At 46.1% G+C, this 26,350-nt stretch overlaps 1 protein-coding gene across 4 annotated transcripts; it reads left to right on the top strand.

Annotated features, from left to right (window-relative positions):
• The first annotated feature begins 631 nt into the window (after positions 1–631).
• Positions 632–20,210, top strand: DIO1 (iodothyronine deiodinase 1). Of its 4 annotated transcripts, XM_032296919.1 has the most exons (5): positions 641–1,028; positions 11,163–11,306; positions 15,862–16,061; positions 17,387–17,439; positions 19,065–20,210. In XM_032296919.1, exons 1-5 carry the CDS (start codon positions 692–694, stop codon positions 19,195–19,197), a joined length of 867 nt encoding a protein of 288 aa, XP_032152810.1. In that variant the 5' UTR covers positions 641–691; the 3' UTR covers positions 19,198–20,210. The 4 variants fall into 4 exon arrangements, with proteins under 4 accessions (XP_032152813.1, XP_032152810.1, XP_032152811.1 ...); XM_032296920.1 differs by lacking the exon at positions 17,387–17,439; XM_032296921.1 differs by lacking the exon at positions 17,387–17,439 and having other exon boundaries at positions 643–836.
• The last annotated feature ends 6,140 nt before the right edge of the window (positions 20,211–26,350 follow it).

The following is a 26,350-nucleotide window of genomic DNA, read 5'->3' as shown; positions in this document are numbered from 1 at the left end:
TCCCCTTCTCCATGCTCTCGTACCCCACACACACTCTCCACCTCTGGACTTCATATAGGAAATGGTAGTTTTTCTGTTTACTTGTCTATTCCCTGCACTGGACCATGACTTCCTTGAGAACAGAGGGTGTTTTATTTATCACTCCATCCCCAGTGCTAAGGGGAGTCACAGGCCCCAGGTTTTGTTAGGGATGATCCCGTTTCTGTCTTTGCCCTGGGAGGTTTCAGATCCCTATCTCCTGGGGAGGGCTTTGACTTTAGAAATAGTCAACCAACAACTAGAAGTCATCATGGGGAAACATCTTTCATTAGTAAAAGAAGACTTTGTTAACATGCAAGCCTACTGGCTTGCAGGAGAGCCTCTAACAGGGTCTCTTTAAGTGTGGTCTTTTTAAGTATTTGTTTTTTAAACATTAATCAGAGGGAGAATTTAAGATGTGGAATCTACCAATCCAAGAATCTCTCTAAAGTTAAGGCAAACAATGGGAAATGATCATGATTAGAACAGACCTTTGTGCACCTGGTTAGGAATTTTCTGTCTCATGACAGAAAGGCAAACATCTTCTGACCTGACTCCTTCCCCTGGCCCGGGTTGGCTGCCCCTACCCTGTACCTTCATTCAGCTCCGCCCAGCGTCGCCTGGCTGCAGCCTCTCTGCCGTAGGTCTCAGAGCTTACTCTGGCTGTGCCGAGATGGGGCTGCCTGGGCCAGGGCTGTGGCTGAAGAGGCTCTGGGTGCTCTTGGAGGTGGCTGTGCATGTGGCTGTGGGCAAACTGCTTCTGACATTGTTTCCAGACAGAGTCAAGAAGAACATACTAGCCATGGGCGACAAGACGGGTATGACCAGGAACCCAAACTTCAGCCACGACAACTGGATCCCGACCTTTTTCAGCACCCAGTATTTCTGGTTCGTCCTGAAGGTCCGTTGGCAGCGACTAGAGGACACAGCTGAGCTAGGGGGTCTGGCCCCAAACTGCCCAGTGGTCCACCTCTCAGGACAGAGGTGCAACATTTGGGACTTTATGCAAGGTCAGGAGGCTTCTACCCACTTGCGGGGTGCTTGAAATAGCATGGATAGAGGGGGATGAGGAGATGGGTTGGAAAGTCCTGAATTCTCCTAATACTCTTGCTGCTCCTTGTGGAACTTGTCCTCTTCCTGAGACTAGGACTTCTTGTCGATTCTGTTTCTCTACGTAACATTACCGCCTTCCCAGGCACTCACATCACGAACCAGGGACATTTCAGCCCCTGGAACCCTGCTCTTACTGCACAGGCTGATCTGCCTGGGCTGCTCTTTGCCCACCTCTCTGCCTAGTTAACTTCTGTTCAATCTTCAGACTGCTGCTCAATCACACTTCTTTCGAGAAGCCAAGCCCAATTCCCCCAGACTAGGCTACCCCCTCTCATCTGCCTGTTTAGCATCCTGAACTTTTCTTTATTACACGTGTCACAGTTTATAATTATGTAAGCTGGCTGGGATTCTGTTTCCCTCACTAGCCTGCAAACTCAATGCAGGTCGAGACCATTGCTCTAACCCACGATTCCATCCATACCTGATGCTGGCACATGGAAGCTGCTCAGTAAATACTTGTTAAAGATCTCTCGTTCTCTCTCTAACTCCACCCACTCCCCAGTCCAGGCAAACCAGTTTCATCTACTTGAGTTCTGTGCCTCTCCACTCAGTTTTCTCTTTTTTGTCCTTCCAGCTTCTCTTCCTGCCAGAACTCCCATCTCCCCAACTTGCCCACTCAGCCAGCCCAGCTTGTGAATGGCTGCGGGATCACTCTTCTGTGAGTACATCCCAGCTCAACCACTTTCAGCAGCTCCCTCTGCATTTAGGATGAAGCCCAGGCTCAGCCTTGGACGGGTCCTCCCTGGTCAGGCTCCAGCTTTTCCTCCCAATACTACCTCCAAGCTTCCTCACACTCATTTCTTCTGGACAAACTGTTGGGCCTTGCACATCTCTTGTACCTTCCCTTGTCTTTGCCTTTGCTGGTTTCGTTGGCTGGTCAGGAATGCCTTTCCCCACTCCATCGCCAACAGTCCAAATCCCCCTCATTCACGCAGGTCCAGCTCTCTTGCTGCCGCCTCCTCCGTGAAGCCACCTCAGCTCCCTACAGCTAGGCATGCGCTCTCTCCCTTCGGCTCATGGCTCTCTGTCTTCGCCTCTCCTTGGACACTGCTGCTTTCTGCCTAGCACCTGGCTACCTAAGCACAAGTCTTATTTCCTTGCCCAATGGGGAGCCTCAGGAAAGGGCGTGTGTCTGATTTATCTCTGGATTCCTCAGCATGCTTGGCCCAGGGCCTAGATGCAGCAGGTAGAGAAGGCACCTGAGGCAGTTGGTTTATCCCTTGCTTTTCTTGTTCTTCTTTTACTTTGTAAAAAAAAAAATTTTTTTTTGAGACAGGGTCTCACTCTGTTGCCCAGACTGGAGTGTAGTGGTGCACCCTTGACTTCCCAGCCATCCTCCCACCTTAGCCTCCCTAGTACCTGGGACTACAAGTGCATACCACAATATTCAGCTAGTTTTTGTAATTTTTGTAGAGGTGGGGGTTTCACCATGTTGCCCAGGCTGGTCTTGAACTCCTAGACTCAAGTGATCCACCAACATTGGCCCTCCAAAATGCTGGGATTACAGGCATGAGCCACTGTGCCCAGCCTATCCTGAGCTCTTCAAAGCGTGTTCTTTAAAACCTAAATTCCACAGATATGCTTTACTATGTAGTGTTCCCCGGTCAAAGTAGTTTGGGAAACCTGAATACTATATCCTCCTCCTGGAATTTCATGTGCCTATGAGCGTGTGCACGTGAGGAGTTTACAATTCCATAGAAGTGAAATGGAGGAGGCTGTAAAAAAACAGAACTTTTGCCTGCAGGACTTGGAAGGTTTCCTGTAGGAGGTGGCTCTGGATCTAGGCCTTGAAGAATGAGTAACATTTTTGTAGCTTGGCAAGGAAAAAGGGAAGAGTGTTTCAGAGGGGAAGGCAGGAGCTTCTTTTTCGTTGTTGTTCATTCATAATTTTAAACCACAGTGCACAAATGACCTCAGTTTATTCAACTAATTCCTCTGGTAATAAGAGCAATGGTAATAACTAACTTATCACATGCCCATGAGCCAAGCACTGTAACAGAATCAGGCCAAATTGCTGAATGCCAATCATCTGCAGATCAGTTCCCTGAAAGCCAGCTTGCCTCATGGCCAGTTCACGGAATGTACTTGCATCACCTAACTGTCCACTTTCAGGGAGCCGGTTTACATTTTAAAGACTGTTCAATTTGGGCCAGGCACAGTGGCTCACACCTGTAATTCCAACACTTTGGGAGGCCAAGGCGGTTGGATCACTTGAGGTCAGGAGTTTGAGACCAACCTGGCTAACATGGTGAAACCCCATCTCTATTAAAAATACAAAAATCAGCCGGGCATGGTGGCAGGCGTCTGTAATCTCATCACTTGAACCCAGGAGGCGGAGGTTGCAGTGAGCTGAGATCACACCACTGCACTCTAGCCTGGGTGACAGAGCAAGACCCTGTCTTGAAATAAAATAAAATAGACTGTTCAATTTGTTTCTGCTCCCTGCTGCTGCAGCTGAGACTATAAAATATTAAGAGTGACCAGGTGCAGAGGCCACGCCTGCAAACCCTGCACTGTGAGCAGCCAAGTGGGAGGATTGCTTGAGCCCAGCAGTTCAAGAACAGCCTGTGCAACATAGTGGAGCCCTGTCCCTGCAAAATATTTAAAAATTATTGGGGTGAGCTGGTGTGCACCTGTCCCAGCTACTCAGGAGGCTGACTGGGGTTACTGGAGCCCAGGAGTTGAGGATGCAGTGAGCCATGTTCACACCTGTGCATTCCAGCCTAGGTGACAGAGAAAGACACTGTCTCAAAAATAAATAAATAAATAAATGATTTTTAATGGCAAGAGGAGGAAACTGAAGCAAAAGAAAAATCTAGTTACAAAATAGAGTTGACTTTCAACACATTAACCTAAAGTCCCCTGAAATCATAGGTACTAACAATACAGAAATAAACAGCATAGGCCTCTGCCCTGGAAAGCCTCTTAACCCTGAGTGAGAGATGGTGTTGTGTCAAGGAAGCAGAGGGCATTGGGGAAGGAGCCCTGTCAAGAGTAGGGTAAGGAGGTGGCCGAGGGAAAGCTTCCTGGAGGAGAAGTTGGTAAGCTCATTGTCTAGGGGCAGTGAAACCTTGGAGTGGGTGAGGAAGGGGTATATGGGGAGCAGGGCAGGGCAGAAGGGAGGAGCAACAAAGGTCTGAGATGTGGAAGAGCATCATTCAGTTTGGCAGAATTGGGGTCCCAGAGGCAGGAAGGGGTGAAGGATGAGGCAGAAGGCATGATCAGGAACCGGAGCTTATGGGGCCTCGTGTGTTGTAGCTGCAGGTTGACTTTATCCTGGTGAGTTCTGGAAGAGTTTCTAAGTGGGAAGTAAACATGACCAGTTCTTCTTATTAGAAATATATTGACTGGGTGCAGTGGCTCACGCCTGTAATCCCAGCATTTTGGGAGGCCGAGGCCAGTCAATCACTTGAGGTCAGGGGTTCAAGACCAGCCTGGCCAATCTGATGAAATCCTGTCTCTACTGAAAATACAAAAATTAGCTGGGTGTCATGGTGTGCGCCTGTAATCCCAGCTACTTGGGATGCTGAGGAAGGAGATTTGCTTGAACCTGCCAGGTGGAGGTTGCAGTGAGCCAAGATCACGCCACTACACTCCAGCCTAGGCAACAAAGCAAGATTCTGTCTCAAAAAATAAAAAGAAAGAAAAGAAAATACATGTTGTAATACTTTGGAAACCCACCAGGCCACCAAAAAGCTCTGTTGTATGCTTTGGGTATAAAATCTGAACTCAGAGACAGAGACAGAGAGACCTGAAGAATCTTTACTGATAATCTAAAGCAGCTGCTTCATTTTTCGAATGCAAAGGCCCAGAGAGGTGAATGACTTGCTTAGAGTCACACAGGGAGTTCTTAGAAGAGCCAGAACTAGAATGCGTGCCTTCTGACTCTCAGCTCGTGCACTTGCTGTTACTGGATGAGACAGCAGGAGCTCAGGGAGACTCTCAGCCACCTCCAGTCCTCGGTGTGTCCACACACACGCACACACACAATATACACACACTCTTGGACACACGCAGAGCGAAATATCAGTAACTGGCATGGTGTGGCAGAAGGCAAGTTCTGGATGATTTACTTTCTGGATAACAAGAGTTAATCTGAAATTGCTTTTATTTCAGCCCCTGTTTGAAATCTTTTAACATTTTTCCAAGTGTTGTCCAGTAACAATAAACAGGATTTCTCTGCTAAGAGATCCTGATGCGGGGGTTACTGACTCGGACTGTTTTCCCATGTATACAAAGGAGTTGGACTTGATAGTCTTCACTAGATTCTTTTTTTTTTTTTTTTTGAGATAGAGTCTCACACTGTTGCCCAGGCTGGAGTGCAGTGGTGTGATCTTGGCTCACTGCAACCTCCTCCTCCCAGGTTCCAGCAATTCTCCTGCCTCAGTCTCCCGAGTAGCTGGGATTACAGGTGCTCGCTACCACACCCGGCTAATTTTTTGTATTTTTAGTAGAGACAGGGTTTCACTATGTTGGCTAGGCTGATCTCGAATGCCTGACCTCATGATCCACCCACCTCGGCCTCCCAGAGTGCTGGGATTATAGGCATGAGCCACTGCGCCTGGCCTGGATTCTTGAAATGGTGTTCTCTGCACTGTGGTCTGTGGACATGGGCGGGGCGTCAGCCCCCATGTACTCATCCTTTATCTCTCTGCTGCTGAGGAAAGCAGAGAACTGAGTTTAAACTTTGCCCTCAATATTGACCACTGTACCCAACCACACGACAAATAATTAAACAAATGGCTCTGTGTCTTCCAGGGTCTGAATCAGTGGATGTTGAATTTTTTCCCAATTAAAAACAAAATTTCATACAGCTGATACTTAGAGTTGAACACAACCATAAGTCTTTTGGGTTATTTATTTTTTATTTTTAGTTTTTATTTTTATTGAGATGGAGTCTCATGCTGTTGCCCAGGCTGGAGTGCACTGGCACGATCATAGATCACAGCAATCTCATTCCTGGGCTTAAGCGGCCTTCCCGCCTCAGCCTCCCAAGTAGCTGGGACTAGACATGTGTCACCACGACTGGGTAATTTTTTTTTAAGTGACGGAGTCTTGCTATGTGGCCCAGGCTTTTTGGGTTCCTACCTAAAGAGTGACAGAGTGACTCTCTGGGGTCATAGGAGGCCAGTGACTGGCCACTTGGCCACAGTTGACCTCTGAGCTGCCCTCCTGAAGCCTGGGCCTCCTTATCACATGGGTGAGGAATCATAGTGCAGTCAACCAGCAGAGACTGGGGCTATATAAATCAATAGTTGCATATTTTCTTTCTTTTTTTTTTTTTTTTTTTTTTTTTTTTTTAAGAGACAAGATCTTGTTATGTTGCCCAGGCTGGAGTACCGCAGCTATTCACAGATGCTATCATAATATAATACAGTCTTGAACTTCTGGGCTTAAGCGATCCTCCTGCCTCAGTCTTCTAAGTAGCTGGAACTATAGACACACTTGTCTATATCTGACTCATTTTTTGCAGTTTTGGCTGCCCAGCTCCTAACGCTCCTTCCTACTTAGAATTCTCTTTTTTGTGTTCTGTTTATGAAACAGTGCGCCCAGCCTTGCTCTATATAAGGAATATAAACCAATTTTGTTTCTTCTTTTACTTGGACACCAGGAAACTCAGAGTCAAAATATAGCTCAGTTACAACAAATGCATGGGATCTATGGCCTGTGTGTATTCCATTTTCCCCTCCTGTTGTATGCCTCCCAGAGGGGCATGATTAAAACAAAATCTGGCCAGGCATGGTAGCTCACACCTGTAATCCCAGTACTTTGGGAGGTCAAGGCGGGCAGATCACCTGAGGTCAGGAGCTCGAGACCAGCCTGGCCAACATGATGAAACCCCATCTCTACTGAAAACACAAAAATTAGCTGGGTGTGGTGGTATGCACCTGTAATCCCAGCTACTTGGGAGGCTGAGGCAGGGGAATTGCTTGAACTTGGGAGGCGGAGGTTGCAGTGAGCTGAGATCGCACCTTTGCACGCTGGCCTGAAAAAAGTAAAAAATAAAAAAAAAGTATATTTAATGTTTTAATATAGGTGTAAGGAGCTTTAAATTCTTTGCAGAATAGCAGAACACAGAGGGGGTATAGTTAACCAAATAAACCAAATAAGCAAGTTAAGATGCCCTCTGCTCCCCGTCTATCAGCAAGCCCCATCAATTCCACCTTCTCCCCAGCTCTATTGGCCTACATTAGCATGCCCAGGCTCTCATTCTCCCCCGCTCTCTCTCTCCCTCTCCCTCTCTCTCTCGTAGAGACACAGTCTCATTCTGTCACACAGGCTGGAGTGCAGTGGCACAATCACAGCTGACTACAGCCTCAACCTCTTGGGCTTAAGGGATCCTCTGGCCTCAGCCTCCCGAGCAGCTGGGACTACAGGCACACACTACCAGGACCAGCTAATTTGTGTGTGTGTGTGTGTGTGTGTGTGTGTGTATGTGTGTGTGTGCAGGTGAAGTCTTGCTATGTTGCCCAGAGTGGTCTCAAACTCATGGGCTCATGCGATCCTCCTGCCTCGGCCTCTCAAAGTGCTGGGATTACAGGCATGAGCTACTGCATCCAGGCCCATTGTCTTTCATGTAGACTTCTCCAATGCCCCCAACTGCTTATCCCTCACTTTCCTTCTCACTCTTAGTCCTTTCTCCACAGAGCAGTCAGAGTGATCTTCAAGTGTAAATCTGTCATTACATAGCTATACTGTAGCAGTCAGGGCTCTGGCTTGTAAGCAACAGAAGTTTCCTCTGGTTTTCTTGGTCACATACACATATGTACATAAAGGAACATACTGGAAAGATGTTGAGTGCTTTCTAGAATCAATACCAGCTGGTCTTAATTGGACTGTCTTTTAGCATCAATAGTTGGGTTTGGATGCTGCTGTCATTGTGGTTGCCATGGGAACCCATCACCATCCCTTACGGGGCACCACACTGGTCTGTGGATGAATTCTACCATCTCAATGACTCCCAGAATCAAAGATCTATGTGGAAGGGTATAATTAGCCCAGCTGGGGTCACTGCCTGAGCCCTGGCTGCCGGGGTAAAGTGTGAACCTGGCCCTTCTGTCTTCCCTAGAGCAAGGCTGGGCACACTGTTTCATAAGTAGACTACAAAATAGGGAATTCTAAGTAGGAAGGAGAGTTAGGAGCTGAGCAGCCAAAACTGCAAGAAATGAGTCGGATGTGATCAAGCGTGCCTGTAGTTCCAGCTACTAAGAAGGCTGCAGCAGGAGGATCACTTGAGCCTGGAAGTTCAAGGCTGTCGCGTATTATGATGGTACCTGTGAATAGCCACTGCACTCCAGCCTGGGCAACATAACAAGATCTTGTCTCTTAAAAAAGAAAACAAAGAAAGCAGATATGCAACAATGTTGACCACCCTTGCTTTCTATCCCCATGATAGCCCACATACCTAGAATAAAATCCAGATTCTTTACAAAGGCTTATGAGAGCCTACCTGCTCTGGCCCGTCCCTAATTCTCTAACCCCTCTCTTGTTGCTTCCCATGTCAGTGGTTTTGTGGGGCCTTGAACACACCAAATTCTGTCACTCCCTGGGGACTCCCTGACCTCATGATCTGCCCACCTTGGCCTCCCAAAGCACTGGGATTACAGGCATGAGCCACCACACCTGGCCGCCTGTCCTTCATTTCTCAGGTTAAATGGCAGCTCCTCTCTGCCCCACCTGTCTAAAGTAGGTCACTCCTTTCTAGTCTGTCTCCTAACACTGATCATAATTGGAAACGTCCTCATTTATGCATTGACTTACTTTTTTTGCCTGTCTCCCCATTAAGCAGACTTCAAACTGCACACAGCCGGAGAGCTGCTGGTCTCATTCTCTGTGGAATCCCCAGTGTGTGGCAGGGAGACTTGCATATTTTAAGTGCTGAATAAATACTTCTAGATAAAATGAGAGTGTGCTACATGTTGGAGATATGAGGATGAATGAGGAACAAGTGGGGGGCTGGGGAGCATGTGGACACTTAAACAGGCCATGTCACAGTGCAAGACCAGCCACGCTCCAATAGATATATGGTAAGGGCTTGACATTGTCAGCTCTGGCTGTAAGAAACCACAGTGGCTGGCTGCTCCCCAGAGTTGTCCTCAGTCTAGGATGGGGAGTTACAGAGGCCTTCCACCCAAGGCTGGCTTCATGGACACGAAACCGGTGAATCAGACAGGGGCCCACACTCCAAAGGGCCTTGTCCTTGGGGTTTAATGTTCTGCAGCAGCTGTCTTGAATTTTTGTTGTTGCTGTTTTTAGTACATCAGAGTTGCAAAGTATGTCTTGAAATTCTTCAAAATTTTATCTTTGAATCTGCATTTTGTAAGCGAAACCCCATGTGACAATGGAGCATGCCCAGAGGACTTGGAGGCTCTGTTTGCACAGGCTCCTGCCTTCCACAGCCTCCCTGCCCTACCAGGACATGTTCTCCAAGGCCCACTCTCCCATCCCCAGGTGCTCCTTCCTGCTCCCACCCAGAGACTGCGGCCATCTCCTGACCCTAGAGTGGGCCTGGATACAGAAGTGAGGAAGGTGGGGGTCAGGTGAGGAAGGTGGGGGTCAGGTGTCGCATCCCCCAGTGTCTCATGGCAGCTGTCCCCATCCTGGGCTTACAGTGACCGAGGGTGGGGGGAGCCTCTTGTCCACCCCTTCCCTCATCAAGGTACCTAGTATGTCCCTCACAGAGGTTGCAATACCCTGTGGGTTGGGGTGGTGGCCAGGTGGGAAGGGGCTGTGTCTGGCTCAACTTCTGTGATTTTGGGTGGGGCATGGCATGTTGGTCTGGTGGCTGGAGGGAGAGGGGAGGTGCACGCACACTCAGTCTCTGGGGTTCTGGGTAGCTGTGAGGATCTGCTCTCACTCTCTATGAAGATCCCTGTATCAGGGGAGTATGACATTAAATAGCAACTAAAAGAGAGGGACCATAGAAAATTAGAAACGTCTTTGTATTTTAGGCTGGACATAGTGGCTCAGGCCTGTAATCCTAGCACTTTGGGAGGCCAAAGCAGGTGGATCACCTGAAGTCAGGAGTCCGAGACCAACCTGGCCAACATGGTGAAACCCCATCTCTACTAAAAATACAAAAATTAGCCAGGTGTGGTGGCACGCATCTAGAGTCCCAGCTACTCAAGAGTCTGAGGCAGGAAAATCACTTGAACCCAGGAGGTGGAGGTTGTAGTGAGCTGAGATTGCGCCACTGCATTCCATCCTGGGCAACAGAGCGAGACTCTTGTCTCAAAAAAAAAGAAGGAAAGGTCTTTATATTTTAATGAATTTTATGGCACTTTCCCCCACTTTTTGGACAAGGAGCCCTGCATTTTCATTTGGCAGCAGGCCCAGCAAATTACGCAGCAGTTCCTTCTCCAACCCGTCACTTTCTGTGTGGAACTGCCTTCGGTGCCTCCCAGCTTCACAGCTCAGGGAGGAGATAAAAGCTCACAGCAACAGCTCAGCACCTGCTACAGGCCAGGCACCAGATGAAGCCCTTAGCTCTCTTAATTTATTTACTCCTCATAACAGTGCTATAAAGTATTATTATGCCCTCTTGTGGACGAGGAAACTGAAGTGTTACGAATAGAAAGAGCACTAAATTGAGAGTCCAGAAACCAGAATGTTCATTTTAACTCCTCACTGACCTGCTGTGTGACCTGGAGCAAGTGTGTAAAACTCAGTTTCTTTGCCTATAAAATGGAGAAAAATGAGCAACCCTGCAGTATTACTAATCCCATCACATGAGAGAATGGATGCATGCCTGCCTCATAAACCGCATGAAAGGAGCTCCTCTTACCACATTTAAGGAGCCTGACATGCAGCAACTGCAGGTGGTCTGCTGAAACCACCTGACGAAAACCTCTCATTTAGCAGCCTCTGCTAAGTCATGCTCTCTAGACTTTGAACCCCAGTGCCTAGGACCCTTCCTGGGGTGGGGGGCGGGGCGCATAAAAATAGCAGAATTGAAAGTAGGAGTGAAAGTGGTGCTTATAAAAGAAAGCTGTGTGTAGAGTCTCAGTTTGTGATGATTCTTTCTGTTTCAGGCAACAGGCCCCTGGTGCTGAATTTTGGAAGTTGTACCTGACCTTCATTTATGTTCAAATTTGACCAATTCAAGAGACTTACTGAAGACTTTAGTTCTGTAGCAGATTTTCTCATCATTTACATTGAAGAAGCACATGCATCAGGTACAGGAAGATTCTCTGCCTCTTCCACCTCTTCCCGCTGTCTCTTTTCTCTCTCCCTTTCCCCCAGGCACCATCTCAAGGTTGGGAGGTGGAGGGAGGAAGAGGAGGAGGGAGGGGAAGAGCCGCTATTCACTGCGCGCCCACCACTCTCAGGCCCTGCGCTAGGCTAACCTCACAGTCTGTGCTTTCAATCAGGCTACAGAGAGCAGAACACCTGGAGTGACAGAGTCTGGCTGGGAGAGGACTCTAACATTTTGATCAGATAAATAGGGAAGTCAAGGGAGAGGAACTGATTTGAACACATTTACGAGGAGTTTAGACCCATTCAAAATGTGACAGGTGAAATCATGGCCATATGGCAATTTTCTTTTTTTTTTCTTTTTCTTTTTTTTTTTTTTTGAGACAAGGTCTCGTTCTGTTGCCTGGGCTGGGGCTGGAGTGCAGTAGCACTCACATGGCTCACTGCAGCCTCAACCTCCTGGGCTAAATTGATCCTCTTGCCTCAGCCTCCCAAGTAGCTGGGACTGCACGCACATGTCACCATGCCCAGCTAGTTTTTTTGTATTTTTTATAGAGACAGAGTTTCACCATGTTACTCAGGCTGGTCTCGAACTCCTAGGTTCAAGCAATCTGCTCACATCGGCCTCCCAAAGTACTGGGATTAAAGATGTGAGCCACTGTGCCTGACCTATATGGCTGCTTATAAAATACATCCTAAGACTCCAAGGGACATTACAGTTCACCACCGTCAGTAGTTCCGAAGCTTTGGTAAGCATCAGGACCACCTGGGGTGCTTGTTAAAACAGACTGCTGGACCACACCCCAGGGTTGAGTCCATCTGGGATAGGGGGCCCCAGAAGGTACATTTCTCACAAGTTCCAGGTGACACAGATTCTTCTGGTCTTGGGAGCACACTTAGAGAACCACTACTTTAGGCCAACTTTTACCTGGGAGAAAATCCTTTCTACAGCCCCTAACTGGTGGTCACCCATCTTCATTACTTCACAGGAAATCCTGTTCCTTTGCTGGACAGCTCTGTTCATGAGAAAGTTCTTCCTTATAAAGGGCAGACACGTCCCTCCCTGAAACTTCTACACCTTGGTCTAGAAGTTGTAGAAGCCCACTGAACTTTATAAAAGGGTCAGACACCCCTCCATCTCCCTGATCTCCATGGGGCTTGAATCCATGAGTTTGGCCCAAATCTTAAATCTAGAGATTGAATAAAGACAAGAAGCCTGGTGTGGCCAAGAGGAACAAGAGTCATGTGCTCATTCATCTCCCTACAAGATGGGAGAGAAGCTGTCTGACTCATTTCTGTCACCCAGCACCCAGCAGAGTCCATGTCACACAGTCAGAGCTCAGTAAAAGTTGGGTGAATGAGTAAGTGTTTAGACCAATATAAACTTTCCTGGTTTGTCTGTGTGTTATAAGCACAGAGATTACTACTAATTAATTCTGAGCCAAGTTGGACCATCAGTGCTCTTCCCAGTGTGGTCCCTAGATGCCTGGTTTAGAACCACCTGGACTGCTTATTAAAAATGCATATTCCACGGCCCCACCCAGACCCATTACATCTTGATCTATATACACCTAAAGGTTTAAGGACTGCTTTCAACTTATTATTGTGTTCATTTAACTGGCAGCTTCTGTCCTCATTAAGACTTTGGGGCAACTTAAAATATTAGCACAAGGTAATAGGTAAATGGAAGTCCATCATACCATTCTCTCTACCTTCATGTATTGTCTTACTCTGTTTTGTGTTGCAATAAAAGAATGCCTTAAATGGTATAATTTATAAAGAAAATATACTTATTTAACCCATGGCTCTGCAGACAGAAGTTTAAGGGCATGGCCCTGGCTTCTGGCAAGGGCTTTTGTGCTGTATCCTGACATGGTGGAGAAGATCAAAGGGGAGGTCAACACTTGCGAAGAAGAGGCAAAAACCTGAGGGGGTTCTTGACTTTATAACAACCACTCTCACAGAAATGAATCCATTCCTGCAACAATTAATTCAGACTTGCAAGAGTGAGAACTCGAGAACAGCACCAAGCCTTATAGGAGGGATCTGCCCCCCATGACCCAAACACCTTCCACTAGGCTCCATCTCTCAACACTGCCACATGGGGGATCAAATTTCAACATGAATTTCAGTGGGAACAACCAAACTATATCCAAAACGTAACACGTATATATGGAAATTTCCATAATAAAACTTAAAAAAAATAGCCTGGGGACCAGCACAGCAAACATAAGCACAATATAGCTCTTTGTTAAATATTCCTTTGTGAGAGCAGCAGCCATCAGTTAAAGAAAGAAACCTTGGGCAGTGAGTGGCATAGGTGTTTGTAGTCTCCGTGGCAGTGAAGAGACAATACCTTGATGTCATCACAGCTGACAGGTGAAGTTCAGCCAAAGCTAAATTAATTGTCTTGGGGCAGCACTTCTCAAACTTTAATGTGCACTCTGATCACCTGGAGATCTTATGAAAATGCAGATTTTGGCTCAGGAGGGCCAGGCTGGAATGGAGCCTAGGTGAGGTAAGGCTACTGGTCCAGGGCCACACTTTGAGTAACAAGGTCCTAAAGGATATAGCTTTAATCTTTAAAAGAACAAATTGCAAACTGCCACAAGAGGAGTTGGATCATCATAGAAATTGTTTCCCGGTCCTGATACCTATCCCTTGACGCATTTTTCCTAGAGTCAGACAGGGCAAATTTAACCCTTTCCAGAACCCAGAGCTCCCCACCTCAAGCCACTGAGGAAAGGCTTCCTGTACCTGTCCCGACATACTAGTTTTTCTGCTCTGTGATTTACCACTGCTAATGCAGACAGTTCTTCCTCCTCCCCATCTCCTTCCCAAGGGTCTTTGTTTTTGTCAGACAGAAGTAGGTATGGCCTGAACCTCAGAAATAAAACATAGCCAGTGTCCACCAATCCTAGGGGATCTGGGGTCTGTGTCCCAAATCAGTTGGCCTCCTTGTCTCCACATACCACATTTGTCCAGGTGGAATATGGGGAGGCATGAAGTGTGGTGGAAAGAACACAAACTTTAGAATTTCAGACCTGAGTGTGAATTCTAGCTCTATTGGCTTCACCTCTGCAGTGCTTCAAAGTCCACATGACCTTGGGGCAAGTAGAGGGGCAAGGCCACCAGCAGTTTATGGTTATTTTTTTCAACTTGTGGGCCCATTGTGCGTCTCTCAAGGACAGGCAGGATGATGGGTTGGAGGGTAGTATGATTAGAAGGCAGGGAGACTGCTTAGGAGTGCATGGGAACAAGGGTAATTGCCAGGCTAGCTATTGCACTTGGCTATGAGCGCACCCTGAGTAGCTGATCTTGCGGCTGTCAGCAGAGCTCATGCAACATCAGCTGCAGTAGCAGAGGTAGTAGTATCTGAATTAAGAAAAAAGAAGGCCCCACTCTGCTTACTCTGCAGGTGGGTGGGTCAAGGAATCCGAATATTTCACCCATCTGGCTGGAGCAAAAAGCTGGAGTGATGGGGAGGAGCCAGGTCACTGAGAGCCTGGGGGACGACACAGAGGAGCTTGAGATTTGTCCTGAGGGCAGTAGCCACAGAAAGATCAAAGATTAGGCAGGAGAGTGACATGCTCAGATGTGCTTTTTTTTTTTTTTTTAAGACATAAGTTTGCTTTTGTCACCTAGGTTGGAGTGCAATGGTGTAGTCCTGGCTCACTGCAACCTCTGCCTCCCGGGTTCAAGTGATTCACCTGCCTGAGTCTCTCAAGTGGCTGAGATTACAGGTGTGCACAACCACGCCCAGCTAATTTTTGTATTTTTAGTAGAGATGAGGTTTCACCATGTTGGCCAGAGTGGTCTCGAACTCCTGACTTCAGATGATCTGCCCGCCTCAGCCTCCCAAAATGCTGGAATTACAGGCGTGAGCCACTGCACCCGGCCCAGATTTGCATTTTTGAAAGAACACTGTGGTGAAGAATTAGGAGAAGAAAATTGTTTAGACTCTGGAGAGTAGTACTTAAAGTTGATATGAATTAGAATCATCTGGAAGGCTGTTAAAACACGTCTGGGTCCCATTCCTAGTCCATCTAGGCTGAGGCCTAGGGTTTTCACTACTTAACAAGCTTCCAGGTGATGCTGATGCTGCTGGTCTGGGGACACACACTTAGAGAACTACTGATCTAGAACCTTGCCTCTTCAAGTGTGGTCCAGGCACCAGCAGTCTTGGCCTCCTGGAAGTTAGCTGGATTCTCAGCCCCACCTTCGACAGACTGAATCAGAATCTTACTTTACCAACGTCCCCAAATGATGCATGCAAATTCAAGATCAAGGAGTGCTGGTTTACTGGACTATTTCACATTGAAGAGCAGGGGGCCTGGCAGCCAAGAGCCCTGGGCTTCACTTTTAGATCAATCACTAATTCCCAATGTGACCTTGCATATTCAACCATAATAGGAAACTAGGCCAATCATTGCCAAGGGCTCCTCTGAGAACCTCAGTTAAAAGTGAGGGGCCATTTAGTCTGCAGAAAGCGTGTGCCATGTCAATGGAACTTGGTGCCTGGCCTTTCTCTTGTAGATGGCTGGGCTTTTAAGAACAACGTGGACATCAGGAATCACCAGAACCTTCAGGACCGCCTGCAGGCAGCCCATCTGCTGCTGGCCAGGAGCCCCCAGTGCCCTGTGGTGGTGGACACGATGCAGAACCAGAGCAGCGAGCTCTACGCAGCACTGCCGGAAAGGCTCTACATAATCCAGGAGGGCAGGATCCTCTACAAGGTGGTGACCTGGGGGCAGGGGGCCCAGGGAGGGCAAAGGGGCCCAGGGAGGGAGGGCATGGTCAAAAAGAAGGCTTTGCATCAAGCAGAACTGGATTCAAATCATCACCCAGTCATTTACCAGCCATGTAAGTCCTTTTACTTTTTGGAGTTTCTTCAGTTTCCTCTTCTGCAAAATGGGAATGTTGGTCCCACCTCACAGGGGATGAAATAATGCACGCAAAAGTCCCTAGCATTTGGACTGCAGCTGCATCCTCCTGGCTGCCTTTTGAACTCAGATAATGGCCCAGTCCTGGTCTGGTTTCAAGCTGAGAGACAGAGACTGTTGTTTTTTTTGGGGGGCGGTTTTTTTGAGACAGACTCTCACTCTGTTTAAGGCTGGAGTGCAGTGGGGTGATCTTGGCTCACTGCAACCTCCACCTCCCAGGTTCAAGTGATTCTTCTGGCCTCAGCCTCTCAAGTAGCTGGGATTATAGGTGCATACCACACCTGGCTAGTTTTGGTATTTTTAGTAGAAATAGGGTTTCGCCATGTTGGCCAGGCTGGTCTTGAACTCCAGACCTCAAGTGATCAGCCTGCCTTGGCCTCCCAAAGTGCTGGGATTACAGGCATGAGCCACCGTGTCTGGCCTGTTTTTGTTTTATAGACGATGTTCAGAGAGAGGGAATTGACTTTGCCAAGGTCACACTGGTCAAGGCTCTGATTTCAATTCTAAATCCCCTGATGGGGTGGGCCAGAAATGAGAAGGTCTGATGCTGCTAATATCTGAGGCAGGCCTGAGCCCGGGCTGGTGGGGTAGAAGGCTCAAGGGGAATGGAACCCATGGTCTGGAGCTGGAAATGCTAGATGCAGGGATGTGAGGCAGAAATGCAGTCCAGGCTCCCTTTCTTGTGATTGTTTCCTCTGAAGAGTTCCATGCGGGTAGATAATGAGGTCAAAAAATCGAGACCATCCTGGCCAACATGGTGAAACCCTGTCTACTAAAAATACAAAAAATTAGCTCGGTATGGTGGCATCACCTATAGTCCCAGCTACTTGGGAAGCTGAGGCAGGAGAATCCCTCGAACCCAGGAGGCGGAGGTTGCAGTGAGTGGAGATCGCGCCACTGCACTCCAGCCTGGTGACAGAGCGAGACCCCATCTCAAAAAGAAAAAAGATTCCAGCCTGGTCAGGGTGAGGGAGGTAAGTGCACAGCCTCTGGCCCTTTAGACACAGTTGTCTTGACCTCCCTTGAGAAGGTAGAAACTACATCTTAAAGCTACTGAAGGGATTTCAAGCCTTGGGGAGCAGATGAAATCAAGTATGTGGATGTTCTTCTGTCCATAGATAAAGATCAAGCTGACCCTACTTATTCAGATGAAACAAGTGAAAACTTGTAGGTAAATTCCCCATGGTGCAAGGGGAATTCAGGTCCTTCATCCTTCCCTGTACCCTGAGACATGGTTCAGGCATGACTGAGGCAAGCTGGGCACTGAGTCCCTACCTTGGATTAGGCCCTGTGCAAACACCAGAAACACAAAAATGAATTAAAAATGACCCACATCTTACTTCAAGGTACTCACAGGCTGAGGGATAAGGAAGACCCAAATAAGACTGGTACAGTGTCCCAACTGCTGTGGGACTCCAGAGCAGGGGTCAGCACGCCTTTTCTGTATGGGGCTGGAAAGTAAATATTTTCGACTTTGTGCCAAGTAATCCCTGTCGCAACAATTCAGTTCTGCTGTTATAGCACAACAGCAGCTGCAGACAGCATGCAAATGAAAGCATGTGAGGCATCAGCTCTGACCTGGCTCTCAGGCTGCACATTTTTCAACCTCTGGGGAAGGGTAGGCTTCTCAGAGGAGGCAGCAATTGCTTGGGCCTTGAAGGATAAGGAGTTGGCCAAGTGAGCACGGTGAGTGAAAAATCACTGCAGCATAGGGAAGAGGGTGGGCAGAGGCACTGAGGCATCGTAGGGCAGAGCATGAATAAAGGATGGGGACACTGGGGTTGCAGGGGTCTCATTCTGGACCAAGGGGTTTGGCCTTCATCTTAACACAACAGAGAGTCACTGATGGGTTTGGAGCAAGAAAGAGGCATGATCATACCTGTATTTAGAAAGTTCACTGGTTTGGCCAGGTGCGGTGGCTCATGCCTGTAATCCCAGCACTTTGGGAGGCTGAGGAGGCAAAGGCTGCAGTGAGCAAAGATTGTGCCACTGCTTTCCAGCCTAGGCAACAGAGCGAGACTCTGTCTCAAAACAAAATACAACAACAACAACAAAAGAAAGTTCACTGGTTCCAATGGCCAGGCATGGTGGCTCACGCCTATAATCCTGGCACTTTGGGAGGCCAAGGCAGGCAGATCACTTGAGGCCAGGAGTTCGAGACTAGCCTGACCCATGTGGCAAAACCCCATCTCTGCTAAAAATACAAAAATTAGGCAGGCATGGTGGTATGCACCTGTAATCCCAGCTACTCAGGAGGCTGAGGCATGAGAATCACTTGAGGCCGGAAGGCAGAGGTTGCAGTGAAGAAAGTTCACTGGTTCCTGGATGAAAAATGGACTGGAGGGAGCAGGGTAAGGACTGGGGATAGGTGTGAGGGTGACAGCTGCCCAAGCTGTGGATGAAAAGGGCAGACCTAGGGCAGTAGAACTGGAGAGGCAGAGATGGCTGAGGTAGGATGGGTAGAACTTGATGTGCGGCTGGAAAGGAAGATTAGGCCAGTCTGAAGGTCTGATGATGGAAGAAAACCTTATTGTATAGGCCCCTTCTCTTTCTGAAAGTCTGTGTCACTTTACGTCCTTTAGTTTTCCTCCTACTTCTCTGTCCAGCCTTCCTGTTAACTGCTGATGGCACTGTAGACACTTTTTCACCCACCTCACAGCTGCAACTGCCATTGAATTAGTCATGCTGACGACACCCACATAGACATCATTTGACCAGATCTTGCAACTAAGCTCCAGACCTACGTGTCCCTTACAAGTTGGAAATCTGGGAATGCCTGATTGATTTCTCTTGCAGGGTAAATCCGGCCCTTGGAACTACAATCCAGAGGAAGTTCGTGATGTTCTGGAAAAACTCCACAGTTAATCTGGACGATACCTCAATTCTAGGTGACCAACAGGAGGGCTTCTCAAGGCTTGCCTCTCCCTGAGACCCAGCTGGCTTTTACCTTCGACCTGTGTCCCTAGCTGAATCACTAGCTCAGATTTTTCTAACCTAAGCAAACAACTCCCAGCTGCAGAATACAGGTCACAGCACCCAATCAGGACAAACTGTTATCATCAGAAGATGACGCAACACTCGAGCTGTTCAGGCCAGTTTCCTGTTGAGGAAAGTACAGCTTCACACTGCTCCCACCGTGGAGACCACATTCATTGCACACTGTCTTTGAGAGAGCAGTTGCACTCCACAGGCACACTTCTAAGGTACGGTGTCTCTCTCCAGCCACTCTGATACCACGTAATTCAAGCTGGCATTCCTTCTACTAGGGAAATTCATTTTATCCAGTTTGCATTTATGGAATTGATCACTTAAGACACTAAATTGGTTTTTAGAACCAAGTATGGGAAGAATTCCAGTTGTCAGAAAGAGATGAGGAGTTGGAAGAGGGGGGATTAGAAACAGGAGGAGGCAGTCATCCTCTCCTTGCCAAAAGATTTAAACCTGTCTATGCTGGTGGTGATGATGGGTAGGTTTCCATGGTAACGCATCTCTAATTTTACCAGGGAAGAGAAGAGGAGAGTACTCGCTTTACCATCTTCAAATATATTTTATAGAAATCTAGCTCTCTGTACCCTGAAATCTTCCACTAGCCTCACTTTTCAACAGATTCACCTATAAGGGAGGGTTGGCTTCCCAAAAGCATAACCTTGACCAAACCAAACAACAGGCACCAGCAATGCTGGCATTCAGTTACGCAGAAGCTCCTACGTGAAATTCTGTTTGTCCGATTTCTTCGCAAGTCTCTTAATGGTCATTTGTGTTAGATTACATCAAACTAATGGATAACCATTGTTATTCATCTGTTTTAACTCTGTGTCTTTACATATTTGTTTATGATGGCCACAGCCTAAAGTATACACGGCTGTGACTTGATTCAAAAGAAAATGTTATAAGATGCAGCAAGCTAATAACAGAATGATTAAAACATATCAGGCTATTTTGGATGGCTTCAGTGTGATCTCAATATTTTCTTTTCCAATTTGTATCGGCCCAGTGTAATCTGACCAGCAAAAATACCATTTGCTGGAAGAGCCTCATTCGTGGGGAAGAACATTCAGGCTCTACGTTACATGTTAAATGTGGTTTTATCTTATGAACTCCTGCTGGAGTGAAATAATTTTTCACATTGGAATCAAATTACCTTTACAACATGACATAAAAATGAAAAGCCTTTCGCTAGCAAGAGAACATATTCTCTTTAGCTCTACTTTAGTTGCTACAATGTTAATATTATTAATGTTGTCATTTTACTCTTTTAAGAATAGTTATTATTGCGGGAGGCTGAGGCAGAAGAATCACTTGAACCCAGGAGGTGGAGGTTGCAGGGTGCCAAGATGGAGCCACTGTACTCCGACCTGGGTGACAGAGTAAGACACTGTTAAAAAAAAAACTTATTATTAATCATCTACCAGGCACAGTAATTTTCAGATATGTTATCTCGTTTAATCTCTCAATAACTCAAAAAGGAGATGATTATCCCCATTTTACAGATAAGGAAATCAAGGCTCAGAGCGTTAAGTAACTTGCATAACTTCTCAGAGCTAGTAAGTAACAAGCTGAGATTCAAACTGGACCTCTAACTTCAAGGCCAGAATCCTAGCTCTGTTCCTGCCAACTGGGCGACTTTGCTTAAGCTGCCTTGGTATCTTGACCTATAAAATAGTGTGCCTACTCTCTAGAGGATTCATGAGTAGAGCACTCAGAACTGTGCCTGACTTGGAAGTGTCATGGAAGTGTTGGCTATTATTATTACCATCATTATTGTCCCACAACTGCTTCCTCGGGCCCTCTTTTTGGGGGTAGGAGTGGAAGGAAGACAAGACAACAGGGACACTGAATAAAATTTCTCCATCCTGCCCAAGCAACTGATAACCAATACAGGCATTGAGTTTGTGAGGCTATACTGAAAATGAGCTGTGAGAATGACGGGGCTGAAGCACAGATGAGCACTCACTGTCCCTCCTAAGTACTAAGTTCCACAAAAGGAGACAGCATACAAGGCAATGCTCTTCTGAGTCACTTCTCCGATGGTCCTCCAATTCATGTCTATAAATGCACAGAAATCTCCCAGTTTTCAACAAATAATAGTAGCTGGAACTGAGGAGTTTTTCAGAATGATAAAAATGGATCTCGGGCTTTCCAATTTGATTTTTTTCAACTTATTGCATCAAACATTGAGCACTGATTCTTTTCTGGGTGCAGAGTTATGCAAAGCTGGATAAGGAACAGCTGTTGTCCAGCAGCTTAATCTCACAGGGGACCAGAAATACGCTCCAATAATCACAACTCAAGGTGGAATGTATGTTAGAGCGTGGTGAAGACTAAATGCTCAGAGGGCACCGAGGAGACAGCAATCATCTGCGCTGGGCGAATCCAACGCTTTATGGAGCTGGTGGCATCTGGGCTTGGTCTTCAAAGATGCCCAGTACTTCCATAATTTGGGATGGGGGCCTGGAGGAGATGGGAAGGGAGATGGGCATTTCAAGTGGGGATAACAACATGGGCAGAGGTGGAAAAAGGACTCTGTGCAGGGGACTGCAAGAGGTTTGGACTCAATTCCAATCCTTTTGTTTTTACAGTTGCTAGTCATATAGGCCAGTGAAGTTGAATGGTTCTCAAACTTGGGCATGCAACAAAATCACCTGGAGGGCTTGCTGCAACACAGGTTCTTGGGTCTCATCTCCAGAGTTTACAATTCAAATAGATCTGGGGTTGAGCTAGGGAATTTGCATGACTAACAAGGTCTCAGGTGAGGCTGATGCTGCTGTCCCAGGAACCACACTTTGACAACCACTGCTATGGTAGGTGGTGGTGGTGCTCTGCCCAGATGCCTTTTACCAAGTCACTGTACTCATCCGTCAGCTGCTGTGAATGTTGGCTGCTAATGGCTCACAGATACACTCTTTCCTGAGAATTTGCCCTCTTGATATTATGTCCTCCACCTGAGGGTGGTCCACAGCCAATGACTGATGGATTTGAAATTCCAAAGCCTGCTCCCTTGCTGCAAGGTGGGGCAGTCTACTTCTCTGGTGCCAGTCATGCTCCAGAGCTCCCTATGGGATCAGGCTGAGGCTAGACTTCAGCTGAAGCCATGTGTTTAATTTTTCCCTCTGCCTGATCTTGCTTCTCTCACTTCCTTAGAAGTTCCTCCTGAGACCGCTCCCTTAAGAAATCACTCTTCAAAGAATCCTTGTCTGAGGCTCTGCTTCTAGAGAACCTGGCCCGGAGCAGTCCCCTTCTGGGTCTTTTCTGATTATGAGTCTTCTTTAGTGGGGCTTGTTATCTGCTGAAACATAGTGTGTGATGAGGAGGCGGCGGGGGGGGCAATCTGCAATTTTCATTGACATTTGCTGTCTTGAATAGCTTATTATTAAGTAAATTCCTTCCTCTGGGCTGGGGCTCACAGAAATCCCCATCAGTTACACTTCCTTTGCTTTGGATGCTTTTTCACCTTGTGCTGTGGATTGAATTGTGCCCCTGTCACCTCCAAAATTCATATGTGGAAGCTTTAACCTTCAGTGGTCCTTTTATTTGGAGACAGGGCCTATACAGAGGTAATGAAAGTTAGATGAAGTCATAAGGGTGTGGCTTTGATATGACAGGAATGTTGTCCCTTAAGAGACACCAGAGAGTGAACTCTCTGCACCCACATGAAGAAGATGTCATGTGAGTACACAGCAAGATGGCAGCTACTTACACTGCAGGAAGAAAGAGTTCACCAGAAACTGCCAGCATCCTGATCTCAGACTTCGAGTCTCCAGAGCGGTGAGGAAATAAATGTCTGTTGTTTCAGCTACCCAGTGTATGGTATTTTGTTACAGCAGCTGGGGCTAAGACAATTTCCTTCATCATGCTTCACCTCCAGCAGTCTCCTCTGGTGTATCCTGCCTGATTCTCCTCCAGCTCCATCTTCCCTCCATCCTCCTGAGCCACCTGCAGCCCTCTTCAATCTAATCAAGGGACTGCTGGATAAGCCTTTCATAACTATGACATGTTTAATAAAGTCTCGAGCTTCAAGAAAACATGTCAGTTCTCAGCTTCCTCCTTCACCAAAATCCTGATTTCACAGTACGTAGTAAGTAGGTGTCCCAGTTTGATGTTAGGGGGTTATAATGCTTCCTTTTTTTTTTCTATTTTTTTTTAAGCCCAAATTCTAATCACCCATTTGAGTTACTCATCATCGAGTTCTCCACATGTACACACAATGCATGCATTAATACACTCAACTTGTTTTAGTCTTGTTAATCTTTCTTTTTTTTTTCCTAAAAAAAAAAAGAAAGAAAACAAAAAGAATGAAGGAGAGGAAGAAAAGGAAAGAGGAAGAGGGAGAGAGAATGGGGGTGTTGCTTTATTGCCCGGGCTAGAATGCAGTCTAAAAATGGGTATGCCTATAATTGTGCTTAATAATAGGGACATGAAAAAAAAAATGAGGGAAGAAAATAACAAACAAGCAGCCAACCAATATTTCATTTAAACCTGTAAATAGACGTGATGTGGTACTGATAAGAGTGTATATTTTGTGTATTTAAAGTGGAGAGTTCTATAAATGTTAATTAAGTTTACTTGTTCCGGATCTGAGTTCAAATCCTGGATATCGTTGTTAATTTTCTGTCTCATTGATCTGTCTAATAGTGATGTTGAAGTCTCCCACTATTATTGTGTGGGAGTGTAAGTCTCTTTATAAGTCTTATATATCTGGGTATTCCCGTATTGGGTGCGTATATATTTAGTATCTTTAGCTCTTCTTGTTGCATTGATCCTTTTATCATTATGTAATATCCTTCTTTGCTTCTTTTGATCTTTGTTGCTTTAAAGCAACTCCTGCTTTTTATTTATTTACGTATTTTTGCTCTCCATTTGGTTGGTAAATCTTTCTCCATCCCTTTGTTTTGAGTCTTTGTGTATCTTTGCATGTGAGATGGGTCTGGACGCAGCACACTGATGGGTTTTGGCTTTTCTTGCCTGTCTGTGTCTTTGGATTGGGGGATTTAGTTGATTTAAATTTAGAATTAATAATAATATATGTGAATTTAATACTGCCATTTAATGTTAGCTGGCTGTTTTGCCTATTAGTTGATGTAAATTCTTGATTATGTTGATGCGCTTTACTTTTTGGTATTTTTTAGAAAGGCTGATACTGGTTGTTCCTTTCTATGTATAGTGGTTCTTTCAGAAGCTCTTGTAAAGCAGGCCTGGTGGTGATGAAATCTCTGAGTGCTTGCTTGTTCACAAAAGATTTTATTTTTCCTTCGCTTATGGAGCTTAGTTTGGCTGGATGTAAAATTCTGGGTTGAAAGTTCTTTTCTTTAAAGATGTTGAATATTGGCCCCCACTCTCTTCTAGCTTGTAGGGTTTCTGCTGAGAGATCTGCTGTGAGCCTGATAGGCTTCCCTTTATGGGTAACCTGACCTTTCTCTCTGGCTGCCCTCAGTATTTTCTCCTTCATTTCAACCCTGGTGAATCTGGCGATTATGTGCCTTGAGGTTGGTCTTCTTGAGGAGTATCTTTGTGGTGTTCTCTGTATTACCTGGAGTTGAATGTTGTCCTGCCTTGCTAGGTTGGGAAAGTTTTCCTGAATAATATCCTGAAGCGTATTTTCCAGCTTGGATTGATTCTCTTCGTCACATTCAGGTACACCTATCAAGCGTAGATTAGGTCTTTTCACATAGTCCCATATTTCTTGGAGACTTTGCTCCTTCCTTTTTATCCTTTTTTCTCTAATCTTGTCTTCTTGTTTTATTTCATTAAGTTGGTCTTCGACTTCTGATATCTTTTCTTCTGCTTGATCGATTCCGCTGTTAAAACTTGTGCATAGTTCGCGAAGTTCTCCTGTTGTGTTTTTCAGCTCCATTAATTCACTTATATTCCTCTCTAAGTTGTGTATTTTTGTTAACATTTCATCAAACCTTTTTTCAAAGTTCTTAGTTTCTTTGCATTGGGTTAGAACAAGTTCTTTTAATTCCCAGAAGTTTCTCATCATCCACCTTTTAAATCCTGCTTCTGTTAATGGAACACACTCGTTCTCCATCAGGCCTTGTTCCATTGCTGATGAGGAACTGTGATCCCCTGTAGAGGGAGAGGCATTCTGATTTTGGGTATTCTCAGCCTTTTTAGGCTGTTTTCTTCCCTTCGTTACAAATTTATCCATCTGTGGTATTTATAATTACTATCTTTATAATTGGGTTTCTGAGTGGACATCCAACTTGTTGATTCCCTGCGCTAAAATCTGAGCAACCCACTGCGCTGGCCAAAACAGCGGCGTTAAGATTGATGGTGCTTTTCTGACTCTGCAACAAGAACCACCGCACCAAGGCAGCAGCAAAACCGCCTTGCCATCCACAAGAGTCGCGCCGGTGACCCATGGGGCTCCTCCGCTGGGAATCTCCTGGTGCATGAGCAACAAAAATTCGTCTGAAAGTGTGGTGTCCTCTCGTTCTCTGTGTTTTCACTGGGAGCTACAATCCCGAGCTGCTAGTGATCAGCCATCTTGGATCTCTCTCCTATAATGCTTCCTTGAAGATAGAATGTTTTTCTTTGTGTAATTCTTTTTGTTGTGAATGTTTTGAGAAAAGGGATGGAGTAAAAATTCCTTTACCCCACCATCTTTAACCAGAAGTATCCATTTTATACATATAAAATTTTACATGTATATATATATAATTCATATACAATTATGTTTGTATATATCATACTTTCTAATATATAAGCTGCATAGTAGTTTCCAGTTTTTCTATTTTATAGACATCATTGCTATAAATCTTTGTCCACTTATCTTGTATATCCCTTTATCTGATTATTAGGATATTTTCTGTGCCAAAGGCTAAATGCATGTTAAAAACTCCGATGTACACTGCCACACATTATCTCCCAGAAGGCTCTGTCAGGGTCAAGTTACACAGGGCTGCTGGAACATCACCTAGAAGGTGAAGCCTGCAAAGGATGCCTCCCCACATGTGACCCCTGCAGAGGGGTATTCCTGAGAGAGTACTCAACAATACAATATGCTGTAAAAAAAAAATGTATAAATGAGTGATAAACACGATTTTCATTTCTGTAATATTTCTTTGCCTTGACTTGGTATA

This window comes from Sapajus apella, unplaced genomic scaffold, assembly GCF_009761245.1.
Source record: "Sapajus apella isolate SASKATOON/1434 unplaced genomic scaffold, GSC_monkey_1.0 scaffold36, whole genome shotgun sequence".
In the NCBI taxonomy this organism is placed as follows: domain Eukaryota; kingdom Metazoa; phylum Chordata; class Mammalia; order Primates; family Cebidae; genus Sapajus; species Sapajus apella.
The sequence above is the reverse complement of the archived record's forward strand: the minus strand, read 5'-3'. Positions and strand labels throughout refer to the sequence as shown.